Below are 20,266 nucleotides of genomic sequence, written 5' to 3'. Positions count from 1 at the left end.
GGCAGATAGGGAGAGACATCCAGGAGCAGTATGGGAGGCGGGGTTGGAATTAGGATCATGGGCCAGTGATAGCGGCAGGGCTGGGGCAGAGGCACAATCCACTCTTTGCATGACGGATCATGACCAGCTTGACCCAGGATGGGGGCGGATTGCATGCCCACGACCCAGCCCCACTGCCCCTGCATGGGTAGCCCCAGTTCAGTGCAGTTGCAGAGCATCACAGCCCACCAATGTGGAGTCGCCTAATCTGGTCATGATCCACTGGAGCCATCCCGCGCTGCCAGGCTGCACCAGTTTACAGTTACACTGTACTGGGCTGCCTGCACACACGTGTGTTGGGGCAGGGGCAGTGGGGATGAGGTCATGGGCATGCGCTCCACCCCCTTCTGGATTGGACTGGTCACAATCCATTGTGCAGGGAGCAGATTGGCTCTGCCACAGGCCCTGGCCCCATGCTGTCACTGTCCCATGATCCCAATTCCAGCCCTGCCTTCCCATCCTGCTCCCAGAAATCACTCCCCATCTGCCTGTCCTGCTCCCAGATGCTAAGTATGCCCTACCCACGGGCATTTCAGGCTGATCTCCATGGAGACTCCACCTGTCTGCTCCATTCAGAGCCCCCAGCAATGGGTGTGGTGTGGCTGGGCCGGGGTGCCTGGGCAGTGGGGCCAGGGCTGGCAGCAGCAGTTGGAAGGAGCCACAGAAGCTGCCAAGAAGTAGAGTTCGGCTGCTGTCACCCCAGTCCTGCTGTGTTCCCAGGGGCAATGGGACCAGCTATGTGTGCCAGGGCACAGGCTGTCTGCTGTGCCTGGGCCAGGTGAGGCTGAGAGACCCACCATGGGCCTTCATGGGCTGGATCTGGCCCATGGGCCGTATTTTGCTCACCTGTGATTCAGAGAGAGAATGTCACATTCAGTAGCTCACAGTTTGTTATGCAGACTCATATGGGGTTGGACTGACTAGCCCTATATCACATTTATTGACTGCAGAAAGCTGAAAGTTTTATTGGCCCTGAAGGTCTTAGATGTCTATAGAAATGGGGACAGCAAGGGATGATTTAAAAGGTAGCAAGTAAGATTCTGTGCATCCAGCTATGACTAACTGCTTCTCTCACAATAATGATGTTTTCCTTGCTTGTGAAAATACAGTAGGTGGTAATGGTATAGCTTTTGACTGGGATAATGTGAATACTCATGTGGTTGTATTAGCACCTCCCAAAGTTGTTAGGGAATATGGAACCTGTTACACATTAGCAAAGTGATGCGGCTAATTTAATGCTTGCACCATTTTCATAGTAGTGGGCAAAGATCCATAATAGCATTGTGAACTACCGTACAAGAGCCTGTGTAAAGGAGAAGGAGGAGAGTTTGTCATCCTCTTGGGCAGGTCAGAACAAAGAAAACCTCGTATCTGTTAAAACATCAATGCCACTATCAGTATGTCTTTTTTGGCAGAGACCATAGGGCTTTGACATATGTCAGCTGGTAGAGGGGGTGAGTTAGCTGAAGCCCATATACTGGTGGATTTTAGGAAATGATGTAACCAAAGGAATTGGAGCTGGATGGAACAGTGGGTTAAACGAAAAGTGTTGTGTGTCAGACTTTGAATATAAAAGTCTGGATGGGGCAACAAATAAACAATAATGAAGTGGTCTTGTCCTAAACACAATTTGTGCTGTCACAGAATCACTATGCAATTTTCCATACCAAAACAAGCTACTCAGCAGAAATAAGGGCTGTCATAATAATAGAGTGGCAGGTCAGGTTTATGTGCATTGATGGAGCAGCGCAGAAAAGACTTTGTGCACTCTTCCCACTGTGTAGTTCAGGCTAGTCATTAGTTTCTCACTTCCCAGAACAGAATTACTCATAGCTTAAAAAGAAAATATTTGTTAGAAAGTGACTTATGTTTGAACCCCAAACTGATTTCAGTGGTGTTCCTCCTGCTAGACTTTTCATTGTCCTTACTCAGAAGGTTAGTTCCTCAGATTCTTGGGTCATCTCAGATCATGTAGAAAACAATTCAGGAAAGTACATTATTGTCACTATTCCATGTTGCGCGGAATGCAATACTGTAAGCTTGAATGGCACTCAAGCGTTTATTTTATTTTCAGAGCTTCAAATAGGCCTCAAGGTCTGTTTTCTTCCATGGTATTCAGGCTCTTCTATATATAACATTGACAGGAGGCCTGGTACACGTAATAGGACAAGCCCTATTAGACCTAGCAAGAACTCATAAGTGATATTTATTCTTCTGATATTCCAGCTCTACAGTTCTTTATAGTTTAATTATTCTAACTTGGGTTGGCTCCTAAAGCTTTCTCAACAGACAAAGAACCACTTCTCCATAAAATAAATGGGAGGGATGACTAGAAATTTGTTAGTTAGAAAAACTGGCAGATTTGGGATATGGCACTGTTATATCTCATCTCCCATGGCCATCTTCACATGGGGCAGAGGTTTTTTTTAGAAAACCTTGAGCAAAAATGTATTAGAAGGTAAAGAAAAGATTAGGAAATCTTATCTAACTGCAATATGGTAAAAGTTAATTTGGATATAGCATCTTCTAGTTTCAAAATATAAAAAAGGAAGCGGGGAGGAAGGCTCCCATCGTTTCTTTTCAGTGCCTGTCTGTTGACTTTGCCTAGTATCACCTTTTCTGATATTAGTCACCCCAAAGTTTTGAATATCTCACTCCTATGTCCTATGTGTGAGCCCCCAACCATTATCCTTCTCAAGGGAGTATGAAGTTATAAGGTGTTAACTTGGGTTTCTGATCAACTGTGGATTTTTTAGGCTGTGTTTTATATCAGGACAACTCTATCCAGCTATTCAGTCTAAGGAATCCATTACATATCTTTTCTTCCTACAAAATAGTCACTGAGACTGCTTTTACACACACACACACACACACACACACACACACCCACACACCCACACACCCCCACACCCCCACACACCCCCCCCCCCCCACCCACACCCCCCCCCCCCCAGAAGAGGCAGCACGTTAGTTAGACCCAGTGTGCCCAGCATCTGTATAGATCACGTGCTTTAGTGAGGCTTTTTTGGCTGATTAAATCAGCTATTAGATAAAAAAGCCAGAAAGCCCTGCTGGAGTGCCTGATCTATACAGATGCTGCGGGGCCAAATTGAAGTAGTGTACTACTTCTTCTGGTAAAGTGTGATGGTTTTTTGTTTTTAACATTTGCAAGCAGCCTGTGTTCAGAATTGTCAGGACTTCTTTGCGCTGAGCATATCAACCATACCTACAGGCTGGGGAACTCCCTTCTCGTCAGTACAGAGGCAGAAAAGGATCTTGGAGTCATCATCGATGCCAAGTTGAACATGGGCTGGCAGTGTGGGGATGCAGTCAGGAAGGCCAACCACACCTTGTCATGCATCCACAGATGCATCTCAAGCAGATCCAAGGAGGTGATACTCCCCCTCTATGCGGCACTGGTCAGGCCACAGCTGGAGTACTGCATCCAGTTCTGGGCACTGCACTTCAAGAGGGATGTGGACAACATGGAGAGGGTCCAGAGGAGGGCCACTCGTATGATCAGGGGGCAGCAGGGCAGGTTCTATGAGGAGAGGCTACGGGACCTGAACCTGTTCAGCCTCCACAAGAGAAGGCTGAGGGGGATCTCGTGGCCTGTTACAAACTAGTCAGAGGGGACCAGCAGGCATTGGGGGAGTCCCTGTTCCCCCAAGCACAACTAGGAGTGACTAGGAATAACGGTCACAAGCTGGCAGAGGGTAGATTTAGGCTAGATATCAGGAGGCACTACTTCATGGTCAGGGCGGCTAGGATCTGGAACCAACTTCCAAGGGAAGTGGTGCTGCCGCCTACCCTGGGGGTCTTTAAGAGGAGGCTAGATGAACACCTTGCTCGGGTCGTTTGACCCCAGTACTCTTTCCTGCCATGGCAGGGGGTTGGACTCAATGATCTGTTCAGGTCACATCCAACCCTACAAACTATGAAACTAGTAGTCACCTCCTTTTTCCCTTTTCATGAGTAACTTTCCCCGTATATTTGCAAATAACCCTCTTGATCTGACCTACACATAGTTTTAAAAAAAACCCAAAACATCAGATGCATAGTTTCACTGGCCCAACCTCAGTAATATCCTTTCCAGGGTGTATACCATTTTTGGCTGAAAACCTTTTTAATGCTAATTTATTTTGCTGATTTGTGTCAATGTTACCTGATGCATTATACATTTAAAACAGTTCCTGAATAATTCCTCTTTATTCATAATTTTCTTGGTAATCCCAACTTATATAAAATATGAATGAAGGACAGGTGGATGAAAATGATTAAAAAACATGATTTCATGTGAAGGGAGGTTGAAAAGAGTGAAAAAATTATATAGAAGTTACACTGAGTGTTCTAGCTACCCTTAAAGAGTGAGAGGCAGGAGGAAGATGCTGAGTGAAGCTGAAATTGATGAAAACAATGATTTTACTTTTCCTTCAATAACAGACCTTGCCTCAGGGAATCAGAATGATAAAATTTTACAAACCCATCTATGTTAGACAAAGAGTTTCTACTTTAAATTGCTGATTGCCACTTCAGGTGGCAGAACTGAATAGACAAAAACAAAGTGCAGTCTTTTATTTGACACATAATTGTTGAATACAGTTGTAGTATTGTCATTATGTGTAGCCCAGGAGACAGTACTCAGTGTGGTGTATTGAATTTAGGAGCAAACGAGTCTTTTAGTTTAACTACATAGCCTGTGAAGAATGTTGAGTGAGCTTCTTTGAATCATGATTCTGCTGGGACTGCCTACAGCTTGACCTCACTCCTTGTTTTGTACTAGGCAAGTAGGGTGCTGTTGATAGCCAGAGTAAGAGATGGAATTAGCTAGTAATTCTCAAGAAATGTTCAGAAATAGATGAAAAGGAGATTTAGTTACCAGGGAGCAGAAGATTTTGGGTAAAAAAGAACTTATAAAAGAAAAAAAATAACTGATAGCCTAATTTTTCTCATAGGAGGCAAAGTTTGGGAAGACTAATGTAATCCTGAATATGCAGTAAAGCTTAACTCTGACAATTTGGCCATAAAAAACAGACATTCAAAAAGCCCAAGCCTGAATTGATTCAATCTTTGCAGTTTAGACTAACTTTCAGAGATTGAACCAATTTGCAAGGGGGTAGACATTCACTTTTGATTCAGGAAATGCAAGCATATGCCTGTAGTGGCTCAGGCTAGAAGCTGGGGGGCACTAGAGCAATTCCTCCCTTCCCTTCCACAATGCTGAGGGGGTTGTGGCCAGGCCCCAGCAGGACACTTATGATTAGGGAGGGTTTTAAACCCCCACCCTGGCCTGAACAATCCACAGCCAGGGTGTGCCTGGTGGGGGAGGGGGAAGCAGCTTTCGCCAGACTGTCTCCCCACCCCCCAATCCCTGTTCGCTGCTCAAGGGGCAGGAGTGTTGCCAGACCCCGGGCAGAACTCTGAGGCGAAAGGGGCTGGGGGGAAGGATTGCTTGTGTGGACTGCATACATCTGTTGATGATACTGAGCTTTTCAATCTCCCTCTCCCTGCTTCTTCATACTGTCTGCAGCAAACTGACAGGCCCTACATTCATTGCAAGCCAGGTCATTTCTCACACCTCTCTCTGTCCTCCACACTGACAGCAAGCCAGCAGGGAGTTTATCAGAACCACAAAGTTTCAGCCCATCAGGAGAACAAAGTCTCTGTCATTAGTTCAAGTTCTTCTTAAACAGCTTTTTGCAAAGCATTTTTAAGGAAGAATGGTAGATGTGTTACTAGCTGACCTGCTGATTAACTCCAAAATGCCCTAAGCAGACACTGTTCTGTTTATCTTTGTTCCAGTGAAACTGGAGAGACACACACATAGACACCTCTCAGCATTAGTTAGCATGGGGTTGGTGTGACCATGACCACATGTTGGATGGGATCTGTGCCTCTGGGGTCCATGCTGTGGGAGAGGGGAGTGGGGGATCCCTGCTTGAGCAGTGAGCAGACACTGCTGTGTCTGCAGTCTCTACCTCCTTCTCAGCCAGCTGGAGCTCTGGCTAGGGAGGAGAGGGGAGGGGTCAGCCCTGTTCTCTGGAGCAGATAGTCCAGCCCAGCCCAGCCCAGCCCAGGGCTGAAAAGCATGCTGGGATGCTGGGGGACTCTGATTTAACTTAAACCAGGAAGGGTTCTGGGACAGAAGTTCCATAAACCAGTTTGACCCAAATCACTTATGTCTAATACTACATTCAACCAGGTTTATTTTAAATCAGTTTTGGCCATTTTGCAACTTGTATACGTGCACTGAACTTCTGTTCTGTTACAGGTTTAAATCAGTTTCTGATCACTTAAATAGGTTTATATGTAAGTTCAGTCTCTAGCCAAAGAAACACCTTGAATAGCCAAATGCTACTTCTGTTTCTTGATTGAGGTCAAGTGACAGATGTTCTCCTATACACCTCAGTCATATGTCTGAACCTCTCTGTATTAAGGCAAAGTGCTGTCTTCCCATCTTGTTCTAATAACTAGAGTACTTAGGCCCTATAAATAAGTATACCCTATTCTTGTCTAGTTGTAGGATCAGCAGAAAAGCAGATAATTGTTTTGGTCTGCTGTGTAGTTTGTATTACCTCATTAAGCACTTTATTTCTGTCCCCTTCAGGTGTGGTTTTTATAGATGGACCAAATGTGTGGCCACTGGTGAGAATCTATCGAGGTGGCTTTCTCCTGATAGAATTCCTTTTTCTCCTGGGCATCAACACATATGGCTGGAGACAGGCTGGAGTGAACCATGTCCTCATCTTTGAACTCAATCCTCGTAGCAATTTGTCCCATCAGCATCTCTTTGAGGTAAACAAAACAAGTCACAAAAGCACTTGTGAGGTCTGAGTGTCTGCAAGATAAATCATGTCTTGTTTCCTGGCATAGAATTGTAAAACAATTACCAAGTCCAGAAGAGGAAGCTACTGGTGCCTGATTTGATTATACTGTTGAAAATCGCTCTCTGTTGTATAATGATAATAAAGCAATTCTGAATCCCACAATGAACTATCACGTGTATAACTGTTTGTTTGTTTTGTTTTCCTCTTCCCCATTTTTACTAGATTGCTGGATTCCTTGGGGTATTGTGGTGCCTGAGCCTGCTGGCATGTATATTTGGTAAATTCACCTATATCCCTATGCAGGTGAACCCACTCATCTTGTATGGATTTATGTTGCTTTTTCTCATCAATCCCACCAAAACCTTGTATTACAAGTCCCGGTTTTGGCTGCTCAAACTGTTGGTAAGTCTGGGTCTGGGACTTTATAAAACTTGGGAGAAATTGCTGTGGGTGACTGAGTTCTAATAGTTGAAGTGCGTGAAAATGTGTTAGCAGTTCTCAGGCTGAAGTGTATGCCACAGAGTTTGTATGTGTGCTTTGAGAGTGTATGCTTATGGGACAGGGTCATGCTTAAGAAATTACCTGTGTTTGTTGGGAATATTGTTACAGAAGTGATTTTTTTTTTTTTGTCAGTCTGTTCTGTATCTGTAATAGTCTTCACACCAAGGATATAATATAAATGTTCACATGTGCAGAACTGTGCGTGCACATGGACCTTTGCTCAAGTCCTGTGTGTGCTCACCTTAAGCAATTTGGATAGGATTACAAAAATGAAAACAAAGCTAATAAAATGCAGTTTTCCCCAAATGTGAAACACACCAGTTCTCAATTGGAAAGAATAGTTTGTTTCTGAGTGGCAAACTTTTGCTAAGGTTATTTTCTGTCATGCTCATAACTTTAAACAGTACTTCCTAAGGGCTAACATTTTCTATACCCTTTCTTGGTCAGAAAAAACAGTTTCTGCTGCCATTAATCAGAGAACTTAAATGCAAAACTATATTAACATGCTCATTAATTCAATATTAGGGTTAGAAGTGTGAGTCTGAAACTTTCAGTGGTTTTCAAACATATTGACCCATTGATATCCTTGCTCCCACCTTACCTCATTCCATGTGTCCCTTTTATATTAATAAAGTGCTGGTTCCTGCACTGTCTCATTTGTTATTTTGAGCTGCTAGGTTCCACTGAGGCTTTTTATCCAGTCTGCCTTGGAAAACTACTGAGTGATCTGCAGGAGGAAAGATGCAGCCTTTGATTTGGGGGTCTTGGCATATTCTCCAGGGAATATGGAGAATAAACAACTGACATTATCAGGAACATTTCAAAGGCAAAAAGTAATATGGCTTTACTTACATGCTGTAGGTGCACACAACTGACTAACCTTTAAGCTAGTGGTCTCCCACCTTTTTATGATAAAGATCACTGTTTGGCACCCCAGGATCTACTGTGCCCCCTTGCCCCGCCCCTCACCCCGCCTCCCAGGTAAGCAGCCCGGACTCTGACCCCACTCACCCAGCCCAGCCTGGATGGCAGTGTGAGTGCCTCGGCTCAGCCGCATGCAACCTGCGACTCCCAATCGTGGAGTTTCTGATAGACTGAGATCGACTGTCAGAGGCTCCGTGATCTACCAGTCAATGGAGATCAACTGGTTGGTGACTATTTCTTTGAGTGTTCAAGTTTCTGATGGTAGAAACACTGAGTCGGAGACTCTTTGGTTCCCTTTCTGGTCCTTTTCCCTTTCGCTAGTCAGTGGATTACCATGTCATACTTAAAGCTTCTTTTACAGATGCAGTAATATTCCTTTCTCCTTTCTTTTTAGTCCCCAGTCTGGCCACCTCTACTTACTGGCTCCCTGTGGTGAAAGAATTTTCACTGGCTCCCCGACTTGTTCCTTATTGAAAGTAAATGAGGAAGATGGGACTTGGGTTCTTAATTAATTTTTTGCCTCCTCTCTTCTATCTACTGTGGAGTGGAAGGCATCTCATTGCCAGATGTTCTGCAATGTAAATGTCTTCCATTTTGCTCTGTTATAAAGGGAGTATTTTCCAGAACTGTATTAATTCTTAAGTGAATACAGTATCTTGTGCAGGGTGAACAGTTTCCATAGTTTCAGGCCCATGTGGTATGATTATACATGTACAGTCTCTCATTTTATAGCATAACCTGTTATCACAGCTAAACCTACAGGCTTGAAAGAGCCAGGGAAGAAGCACATGAAGAAGCACATGAAGTCTTCACAAACCCAGCTTTCAGGCGAGATAGCCGCCTTGGGTCTTGCTGCTGATTGTACATCAGTGACAAAGGATCCCTACACCTTTGTGCCAAAGAAGTATTATGTTAGTTTTCCACCTGTAGTTCCTAATGCTGAAATAACAAGCATTGGTTTATGCATTCAGGTTACGTGTATATATTATTAGTAGGCATTTTGCTCATTGTGCCTTCTATTAAGCATTGCAACTGCTGTGCATATATTAATAAGCAACGATTAGTTGGTGGAATACATTGGGAATGATGATGACAGGCAGAAATAACAGAATAATGAAACAAGTTAATCTAGCCAAACCACTAAAACAGAAAACAGCGGCTTGTGAAGTCAGTACTGTAATAAACAGAGTTCACAGGTGTAATCTAGCTAACAGTTTTCTGAAGATCTGTGAATCATAAAAAGCTTACCCTTGTGACTAAATCCTGTCTAGCAGCCTGCTTGTATAGGAAATCTGTGGAGAAGCCACTATACAGAACATTTCTTCACCATTTTTTGTTGCAATTCCACTGCTTGATCTCCATTTTTACTTTTAGTAATAGACACTTAGTTCCAGTATTTTTAATTTGCATTCACCTTGCAAACTCTCTTGTCTTAATAGAAATCATAAAAAATTAGGACTGAAAGGGACTTCAGGAGGTCGTCTAGTCCAACCCTCTGCTGAAAGCAGGACTGTCTCCAACTAGACCATTCCAGTCGAGGCTTGTCTAGCCGAGTCTTAAAAACCTCCAAAGGTGAAGAGTCCACAGCTTCTCTGGGTAGCCTGTTACAGTGTTTTACTACCTTCCTAGTGTGAGAGTTCTTCCTAATACCTAACCAAAACTTCCATTGCTGCAACTTGAGACCATTGCTCCTTGTTCTGTTACCACTAAGAACTGTCTAGCTCCAGCCTCTTTGGAACCACCCTTCAGGTAGTTGAAGGCTGCTATCAAATCCCCCCTCAGCCCCTCTTCTTAAGACTAAATAAGCCCAGTTCCCTCAACCTCTCCTCATAAGTTGTGTGCCCCAGCCCCCTCATCATTTTCGTTGGTTGGTCTCTCTCCAACTTGTCCACATCCTATCTATAGTGGGGGTCCCAAAACTACATGGTACTCCAGGTATGGCCTCACCAGTGCAGAATAGAGGTGAAGAACTACTTCCTTAGATCTGCTGACAATGCTCCTACTAGTACAGCCCAGTATGCTGTTAGCCTTCTTGGCAACAAGGGCACACTTTTGACTTATATCCATCTTATTGTCCACTGTAACACATACGTCTTTCTGCAGAACTGCTGCCTAGCCAGTTGGCCCCAAGCCTGTAGCGGTGCATGGGATTGTTCTGTCCTACATGCACAACTTTGCTCTTGTCCATATTGAACCTCATGAGATTTCTTTTGGTCCAATCCTCCAATTTGTTCAGTCTCTCTGAATCTTAGCCCTACCCTCCAGTGTATCTACTACTCCCCAAAGCTTTGTCATCCGCAGACTTGCTGAGGGTACACTCTGTGCCGTCTTTCAGATCACTGATGAAGATATTGAACAAAACTGGCCCCAGGACCAACCGACCCCTGGGGCACCACTTGATACTGGCTGCCCAAATAGATATTGAACCTTTGACTACTACCCTCTAAGCCTGATGATCCAGCCAGTTTTCTGTCCACCTTTCAGTCCATTCATCTAACCAACACATACTTCCTTAGCTTGCTTGTGAGAATTCTGTGGGAGACCATATCAAATCTTTGCTAAGGTCAAGGTATTTCACATCCACTGTTTTCCCTGCATCCACAGAGCCAGTCATCTCTTCGTAGAAGGCAATCAGGTTGGTCAGGCATGACTTGCCCTTGGCGAAAACGTGCGGATTGTTCCCTGCTCCATGATTTTTTCTGGGGACTGAGGTGAGACTGACTGGTATGTAGTTCCCGGGATCCTCCTTCTTCCCTTTCTTCAAATGGGCACTATATTTGCCCTTTTCCAATCATCTGGGAAAGCATACATTGTTCATTTGACTACTGAGACTGTTCTACATGCTTTTTAAAACTGCTTTCACAGGTACTCTGAGTGGTACCCCACAATGTGAACAGTTATCCAAGCACTCCTCAGAGCAGGTCCCTTTTTTCTATTTAATTTATATAAATACACTAAACAGATGCAAGTCATAAATTATAAAGACAGCAAGGACTGCTTTGAGATCTAGTCTGATCTGTCTGAATCATTCTGGGAAGTTCTGTGCTTTGATCCATTCTTTTTTTTAAGTAGAGCAGGTCCTTTTAGGGGGGAAAAATCTACTTTTGATTTAAAAACTTGCAATGGTGAGCCCACTACAAGCCTTTGAAAAATTGTTCTGATAGTTATTTTTCTTCCCAATTAACAGTTGGCCCCATATTTCTAGCTCAAACTTTGTCTACCTTATGTTTACAGTTTGTGGACATTACTTTTTTGTCCTCCAGATTGAAGGACTTAACCATTTGTTTGTTTGTTTTCCCATGCAGTTACTCAGATTGGTCAAGTCTCACTTTTTTCTGTCTTTTAATAATTTTAGTGGCTACTCAGATTTTCAACTTCCTTTTTAAACTATTTCAGTGTCAATAGAGGTACTATATCCTTTATTCTTCCTTGATATTTCTTTTTTTAGTGCAATCATTGGATACACAGCCCTTTTGGCCCCTGTGTGACAGTAGGAACTCATAATTTGTTGATTATTGAACAACAAACCCACCATACCTTAAGTCCCTTTCTGAATAGCTGCTTCCCAAGGTAGTTCCCCATCCTATGTGCTTTCCACGTACCCCATTTATAAAATTATTTCAATCATGTATCAGTTAATCTTTGGCCTTCATTATTTACCACTTCCCTCAATCCTTGTGTTATCTGTAAACTTTATCCATCATGATAATATGTCATCTTCCAGGTTATCAATAAATATTACATAGCGTGGCATCAAAACACAATTCCTTTGGGACACCACTAGAAATATGCCCATTCAAAATGATTATCCATTTATAATTACACTTTGAAGTCTCTCAGTTAGTTTTTAATCTGCTTAGTGTGTGCCAAGTTGATTTTTTAAAATTGTGTTTTATAACATGCTAGTTTTGTGTGGAAAATATCATGGTACAAAGTCAAAAGCCATGTGAGAGTCTTGGGATCAGTACTAACACCTTAATCAATGAAATTCTAATGCCATATATCCCAAGATAGGATCTAGCTTTTAGAAAGATATCTTGACTATTTTTTTTTTTTTTAAAAAGTAGAAAAAGTTAAAAGAAAGAAACATTAAAAATGGGCAAGATAACTTATGCCAATCAAATTTCATAACAGCAAATCCATTATTGTGCCTAGGATCAATGTCTGGCTGACAGGTCTGTAATTACCTAGGTTGTTCCATTTACCCTTTAAAAAAAATATTGGCATAACAGTCACTTTCTTTCTGTCCCCTGGACATTTTACAGTATTTCCAGATTTATTAAAAATCAACATTAACTGCTCAAAGAGCTTTATGGCTGTTTCATCTTAATCTCTAGTAGATTATTTGGACATGTTTACTAAATGCTTTTTATGTTTGAAGCAAGGAATTTTTTTGGATAATATCTTTAATATAGTTAGGATAAAATCAGATAAGCTTTCAAATGCAAAGCATTCTTATATTTGATATTTAAAAGCTGTTTTAATTACTGCTAGAAGGGAAAACATCTCATAAATCATCATAAGCTGTGGAACATCCGTATTGCCTTGTCTGCCTGTGTTCCTCAGTCTTGTTTCTCCCTTTTGGGATTTTTTAGGTTCTGACTTTTGAGGGAGACATAACTATGGCTGGTACAAATCACTTCCTTACATGAGGATGAAGTAAAGTGTGACAGATAGATATAAAAGATGTAACAATGGAAAACATCTCATAAGTCATCATACGATAAAACCAGAGGTGCACCAATATATTGATCATATATCAGATTGGCACTGATAAAAGGAAAAATAACATTATAACTATCAGCTTTTTTTGGCCAGTGTAGCCAATAATATCACTGATAAATGCCGTGTGCATGTGTGCAGCCGCCATGCATGTGGCCAGGAATGCAGTCCAGCAGCTTGGACAGCAGCGCCTTTCAGGTAAGTCTGGGGGGGAAGAGCCTGGAGGGGCAGATCAAGGCCCCCATGGTGAAGGATAAGTGGGGCAGGGACAAGGGCAGGAGCTGCCCAGCCAGGGTGGTGAATGGGACCCTGGGGCCAGGAGTGGGATGGAGCTGCGAACAGTTTGTCCAGGGGGAGTAGGGAGTGGGGACAAACTGCATGCACCCCTGGGGGAGCATATGAGCCCTGAGATTTGTGTGTGGGGTGGAGGCGGGCTGCCCACTGTGGGTTTGGGGCCAGGGGCAGCCCCAGCCTTTTTCCAGTGTGGGGGCTGAGCTCGGAGTGGGCAGGAATGGGACAGGCTCAGCTGTGCTGGGGCAGGCAGGCGGTGGTGCTGGGAGGAGTGGCTATAGCTCCCCAAGCTCCCCCTAGTGCTGGCCCTGCTCAGGGCTCTCTGCTGCCTTTCCCTTGGGAGCTCTGCACTGGCCACGCACTCCCTGCTTGCCCCACAGTGGGGGGGCTCCCAAGGAAAAGGCAGCAGAGTGAAGTGCCCTGAGCAGGGGCAGTGTTGGGGGGGGAGGGAGGGGGCTTGAGGGTCTATAGCCACCCCAGAATTCCGCATAGCCCCCCCTCCCAGCACCACTGCCACTCCACACAGTTGTACACAACCCGCTCCCTCCTCCTCCGAGCCCAGCCCCAGCCCAGTCCCCTGTAGGGAAGAAGCTGGCACAGCCCCTGGCCCTGAGTCCACAGTGGGCAGCCCGCCTCTGCTCCACAAAAATCCAGGGGGACTCATGCTTCCCCAGGGTGTGCACAGCAGTGGGGAGCTGTCCCCCACCTCCACCTGCCTGTGACCCCTGGATGTGCCACCTGTGGCTCCGTCCTACTCCCAGCCTCGGGGTAACATTCACTGCCCTGGCTGGGCAGTGCCTGCCCCTGCCCCACTGCCTTCCTCACCATGCAGGCCTCGATCTGCCCCCACCATATCCCTTCCCTCCCCCACACCCCTTCCTTTCCGCAGACTTACGTGTAGGAAGCTGCTCTCCAAGCTGCCAGGCTGCATTTCTGTAAATCAGCTATCGGATCAGTATTGGTCAATATGGCTGGTTAATAATCAGCTGTCGGTATTGTCCAAGAAAATCTTTATCAGTGCACCTCTAGATAAAACAAAATACAGAACAGAAATATTTTGTGCTATAGCTTTGTCAGCATAATTGTCTCAATACATAATTGTACCAACTTAATATATGTATCTAACTAACTTAGTAAAAATGGTGCAAAAATTGTGTAGGGTAGCAATTTGGTTTGCTAAGGGTTTGTCTGCATACAGAGATATGTGACCTAGGGTATTTCTCTCAGCACTAAATTAGCGTGTGCAGAGCTGTGCACTACTGTGGCTAGCTAGCTTCCAGTAGCCAAACCAGCTTGTTAAAGTTAGCTTGTGCATCTCTACATTACATTTCAGTCTAGACATACCCTCAAGTGAGCTGGCCCCTGTGGAACTGAGTTGTAGGGCGGGATGCCTCAACAAAATACAAGGGCATTTTAATGGCGGAAAATGACACAGTACTTTTAAATACGTCTCATGCAAAAAGCAGACAAACCACATAAAGAGTAGCTGTTAAGTTTTTCTAATTTTTATTATATGTAATTTGCTGACTGGGTGTACTCTAATGCATACCACAATCGCCAAAAGTTATGTGGGATATGAAGAGGCTGCGAATGCTGTGGTTTCTGGAGTGGTGTCCCTGCAGATTCTGTTCTTAGTGTGCGTATGTCTCATACAGTAAATAGGTTTCCATTACCAAGCTTCACTCTGCTGGAGATGAAGTGAAGTTCTGCATTCTTGATATAGTGCACAAATGGCATTTTATTTGGATAGTGGAGGTATATTTCTGAAAGATTCTTTTCTACCTGGTGGCATTTGCTGACAAAGTGAAGAGGCAATCTGCATCCATCTAGAGATTGTCAAGTGTATGTGGCTGCATAAGAATTTAGGCTAAGTACAGACAGTCAGAAAGGCACTGTGATTCCGTCTTCACAGATTAGTCTAAGCCGAGTAGGTTGAACCAATAAGCAAGTGGACAGACATTTACTTTTGATTCCAGAAATGCAGCCACATGCCTGCCAAATGCAGGCCAAAAGCCAAGGGGCGCTGAGCACACCTCCTTGCTTGGCTGGAGTAGACAGCTTGAGCCAAGGCTAGCCCACCCACCCTGCGAGTGGGAGGTTTATGAGGGCGGTGCAAAGCATCCTGTGAGTTGACTTGAATCGGAGGGGATCTGGGACAGAAGTTCAATAAACCGATTTAACCCAGACCAGTTTAGTCTGATGCTACATCCATCCAGGTTTATCTTAAATCAGTTTCAGCCATTTGGAAAGCCATTCATCTGCTCTGAACTTCTGTTTTGTTACAGATTTGAACTGGTTTCTGATCACTTATACCAGTTTATTTGTAATTTCTGTCCCTAGCCTTAAGAGTTAGTCGGGAAAAATTTCCTTGGCCAGTCCTTTTGGCTAAGTATAGCCAGTCAAAAGCCCGGGGCTGAATCAATTCAATCTTTGCAGGTTAGTCTAAGGTGCATAGATTAAACCAATAAGCAAGTGAAAAGAGATTTACTTTTGGTTCTGGAAATGCAGCCACATGCCTGCAGTGGCTGAAACCAAAAACTGGTGGGTGTTAGAGCACACCTCCCAGCCTGCTGGCCACTGCCGAAGGGAAGGAAGGGAAGCTGGAAGGGAAGCCTTCCCTGGCCTGCAGCAACTCTAACTGTGGTCTGCCTGGCTGGCGCATGGGGTGGAGGGGAAGCCCTCGGAGAATTTCCTCCCTATTTCCCACCAAAGCGTAGAGCGGGGAGCTTGGCTAGGCCCCACTCCAGCCTGGCACGATGAGGCAGAGAGGAGGATGGGGGTGTAAACCCCCTCCCTTGCCTGCACCGGGCCCCAGTTAGGGTCTGCCTGGTGGGGGCAGAGGGTGGGAGGAAAACCCTCAGAAGTTTTCCCCCCTGCGCTTCCTGCCGAAGTGAAGAGCAGGGGGCGTAGCCAGGCCTCAGCCCAACCCAGTCCGGCAGCCTGTGGGCTTTTCTCCCACCCCCCAGATCCCGGCTGGGGTTGGTGCAGGGGAGGGGGTTTAAAACCCCCTCCCCCCTGCCTTAGCCTGCTGGGCTGGGCTGGGGCCTGGCCACACGCATGCTCTCCGCTCGGCAGGGAGCAGGGGAAAAGCCTGGGAGGGGTTGTGTCCCTCTGTCAGGCAGACCCTGGCTGGTTTCTGGTGCCAGGTTCCTCCCCCACCACCCTCTTTTCAGCCAGCCTGAGCATTGATAGTGCTCCAGCTAGGGAGCAGAGGAGTAGAACAGACAGCACAACCCAGGGCTGCAAAGCATCCTGGGATGCTGGGGGACTGTGAGTTAACTTGAACTGGGAGGAGGTCCAGGACAGAAATTGCATAAACCAGTTTGACCTGAATCAGTTAAGTCTGCTACTACATCCAACCAGGTATATCTTAAACCAGTTTCAGCCATTTTGAAAGCAGTTTAAGTGTACTGAATTTCTGTTCTGTTACAGGATTAAACTGGTTTCTGATCACTTAAACCAGTTTATGTGTAACTTCTGTCTGTAGCCTTTTTTGGGTTCAATAGTTGCTGCTACTTCTGTGTAATAATGCCATATTTAAGAGGTGTACTGCAACAATGTGAAGCTCAGCCCACATTCACTACTCACTATTTCCTCAGTGTAGGCCTCATAATGAATTCCAGTTTTCAAGGAGCTGTCCTGTAGTCACCCATTAAGTAGAACTGCTCAGGCCCACTTCAAGTAAACAAACCAATTCTCAACTAAAATGCCATAGCACCCTGGGGTGCTTTGAGATCCTTTCAAGGGTCTACAGGGTCTACACAATGGTAGCACTGTTCGGTGTGCCAAACATGCTTCTTCACAAGTTAAACCCAGAGATTTCAAATAGGAATCAACTGTGTTAAAAACCATTCTGACCTGCTGGGGTCTTTTGGGGCATTTTTTGACATGTGTGATGCAGCAACCAGCACTGCGTTGATTGCATGTGTATAAATGGCAAAATGCATGTAAGTACGGAGAAAATGGCGGTGGCATGCTTTTGAACTAAAACGCACCACCGCCATTTTCGCAGCACTGGTCTGCATTTTGCTGTTTATACAAATGTATGTGAGGCAGCGCCAGGCACGCATCAGCTTGCATGCAGAGCAGACTTGATCAGTTGAGTCTGCTGCGACATGCTGGATCTCAGGTGCGTTGCAGCACAAAAAGGTATGTATCTAAATGCCCTCTGCATTCTGTTTCAACAGAAAAAAAATGCTCTCTTTTTTTTTTTCCATAATCAAAAAATGAGCAAAAACAGAGCTGGCATTCTCTGCAGTGTGCCTTGAGTCTAATGAGGGGTGCTTTGAGTTAACAGAGGAACTTGTGTACATGCCTGATGCCTGTAACTATTTTCTCTTCAGACTTCTACCCCTTCAGCATTCATCTTTAGAGGAGTATACTACTATTAAGATTGGCTTTCTTCAATATTTTCATTAATGCAAAGCTTCATAAATTTCTGAACTACAGGACAGTGCTGGGGCTATCATTTTGAGATATTGGATGTTGGTTACTATAACTAACCATACAGGACAAGTTGTAATCAAAAGTAATGAAGCATGAAAACTGCCTGGCTTAAAAGGAGTCTAAGTGCTGTTGTGGCTTGGAGGAAAAATGGGCTGGCATTCAGAAGGGAGTCTGAGTTGTAGTGTTTCCCCTGCTCCTTAACCCTTACCATTGTTGGCCCACTGTTGAAGACAAATGTGCGCTGAGGTGTTATATGGTGTGTTAAATTGAATAAAGATCAAATTAGTGAACAGGGTGTTGGTCCAGAATTTTTGATAGCAGGTTGGGAGGGGATGGAAGAAAAGCATGGGAGGAAGTTCAGGCAACTTCCTGAGAAGAAACAAGAGGAGTGGGAAAGACTGGTTATGTAAAACACTCTCTAGATTTGCAGTGGGATTTGAGTATTTACTTGGAAGATTTTGGCTTAGTCTTAAGCGATTCAAAGATCCTCAGCCAGGAAGGAAAGGGTGGATAACTGAACTCAAGAGAAGAGATGGATTGCTGAAAAAGGACGTTTGACTCTTGTAAGGGATGAGACTTTTTTTCTCCACTGACATAAGAAGTAATGGAACAACGATTGTTCTGGGAGATAGAGCAGTATTTCACGTTTATTCAGCCTGGTCTCATCCCTTGCAGTACCTTGTTGATTTGTTTTCCTGACATTTTTCATGTAAACGTTCTTTTTTTTCCCCTTTCTTTCAGTTCCGGGTATTCACAGCTCCCTTCCATAAGGTAGGCTTTGCAGATTTCTGGCTGGCCGATCAGCTCAACAGCCTAGCTGTGATACTTATGGACCTCGAATACATGATCTGTTTCTACAGCTTTGAACTGCAGTGGAACAACGATGCTGGACTTGTGGCTGTCACAGGTATAGTAGTGATTAGGGAGAAGATGAGTTGGTTATATGTATGATCACACTGTATAAATAGCTTGGAAAATCTTGAGGATGCAAACTGAGAATTCTCACAGGCCTTGATCTCTTTCAGAAAAAAATTACCAATAACATAAATTATTTCAGTGTAACTGGTGTTTCTTCTAAACACAGTCCCAGAAATGTAATTTTTGTATCTCTCATAACCTTCCAGAAATACCCCAGTTTACCAATCTGACAGTTACAGCCTGGTGCTAAGACAGGTGTGACCTTTGTGTATTTGCCAAAAGATTTTGAAGTGTGTTTTCTCAAATAGAAAGAAAAAGCAATTTTCAAGGCACTAGTAAGTTTTTGTTTCGTTTTGTTTTGTTTTTTCCACACAGGCTCCCAACTGTTCAATTATACTTAGCTTGTAGCTGTTGCTTAGTGCTAAAATGAGTCCTATAAAGTGGTCCGCCAGGACTGCAGAATCTAGAGGGAGAATGTTCTGATGAGGAAATTTTTCCCTGGCAGTTACCCTGAGGGTCTTCTTTATTCCTAATATACCCCTGTGAGTTCCCTCTTGGCTTATCAGTATTTTTCGAGGGTTTGTCATACTTCCTGAAGCTCAGTTAGGGATCTTTTTTCAGCTGGAAGAGTTGAGGTGGGAGAGAGGGAGAAGGGCAGTGCACAGCCTGCATCTATATTATTTCCAGCTGGGATACAAGAAGTGATGTCTGAATTCTAACTGGTCCTCCTGGTGGCAAAATGCTAACTTTGTGCCCTGGAGACAGTGTGCACTCTTTCATTTTTAACCAGCAACTACTGACACACAGTTTTGTCAGTGAGTTCTTTAACATTTATTGAGAAATTTTGCAACGTGATTTCTGTCTGCATTGGCATTAGCTTAATTTCTTCATTCTGGCATATTTCAAAACTTTTCATTTAGCCATGTTGGGGTCCCAGTCTAAAACTCTTCCCTATAGGCTGGACTTTAAATAAATAACATCTATTAATAAAACAAGCAAATGGATAGATTATATATTCCATCAAGGAGAAAACTAGAATAAGGGTGCAGTGCCTCTGGGAGAAATATTGACTAACAGATCTGTTTCCATCGGGTTGAGAAAATAAACAGTTTTTGCATATTGATGGCCTGATTTTTTTCAAGTGTGTTTATTGAAAAGCAGGTCCTTAGTGGCTAGTTAAAAACAGGTTCAAGAATGTAATAATATACCTAGAAATTTATATGTTGCTCCTGAATTTTCTGCTAAATGATGGTATGTTTTCTTTTGGAGGCACAAACTCAGATTCTTTGGCTATTTTTAAAGGGATACATTGAACTTGAAATCAGCCTTTTTTAAGTGATAAAAAGGATGTTTCATATACTCTGTACCTTCCCTTGAGTACGCCTGCTAAGTTTCAAGGAAGTCTCCTATATGTTCATGGAATTCAGTGTAGATGAGGCTCTCTTGTCATTCCTTCCTTTCCCCCTCAGTTTCTATATGGAAATAACCACACAAACAGGAGAAATGGTAACACGGATGATTGCGTGCTGGCAAATATACAATGTTAGAGAACAAATACTTAAATTTTTATCTTCTGCTTATGATAATTTTAAAAGTTT

General features: G+C 44.0%; 1 protein-coding gene across 1 annotated transcript in view; it reads left to right on the top strand.

The window, feature by feature from the left end:
• Nucleotides 1-20,266, top strand: part of XPR1 (xenotropic and polytropic retrovirus receptor 1) — a 211,179-nt gene that overhangs the window by 157,818 nt on the left and 33,095 nt on the right. Inside the window, exons 7-9 of the mRNA XM_019501780.1 lie at nt 6,647-6,834; nt 7,089-7,268; nt 18,492-18,657. Coding sequence (XP_019357325.1) covers nt 6,647-6,834; nt 7,089-7,268; nt 18,492-18,657 — 534 coding nt within the window. The remainder of the gene's footprint in view (nt 1-6,646; nt 6,835-7,088; nt 7,269-18,491; nt 18,658-20,266) is intronic.

Source organism: Gavialis gangeticus, unplaced genomic scaffold (genome assembly GCF_001723915.1).
Source record: "Gavialis gangeticus isolate Ggan-Ray unplaced genomic scaffold, GavGan_comp1, whole genome shotgun sequence".
Classification (NCBI taxonomy): domain Eukaryota; kingdom Metazoa; phylum Chordata; order Crocodylia; family Gavialidae; genus Gavialis; species Gavialis gangeticus.
The sequence above is the reverse complement of the archived record's forward strand: the minus strand, read 5'-3'. Positions and strand labels throughout refer to the sequence as shown.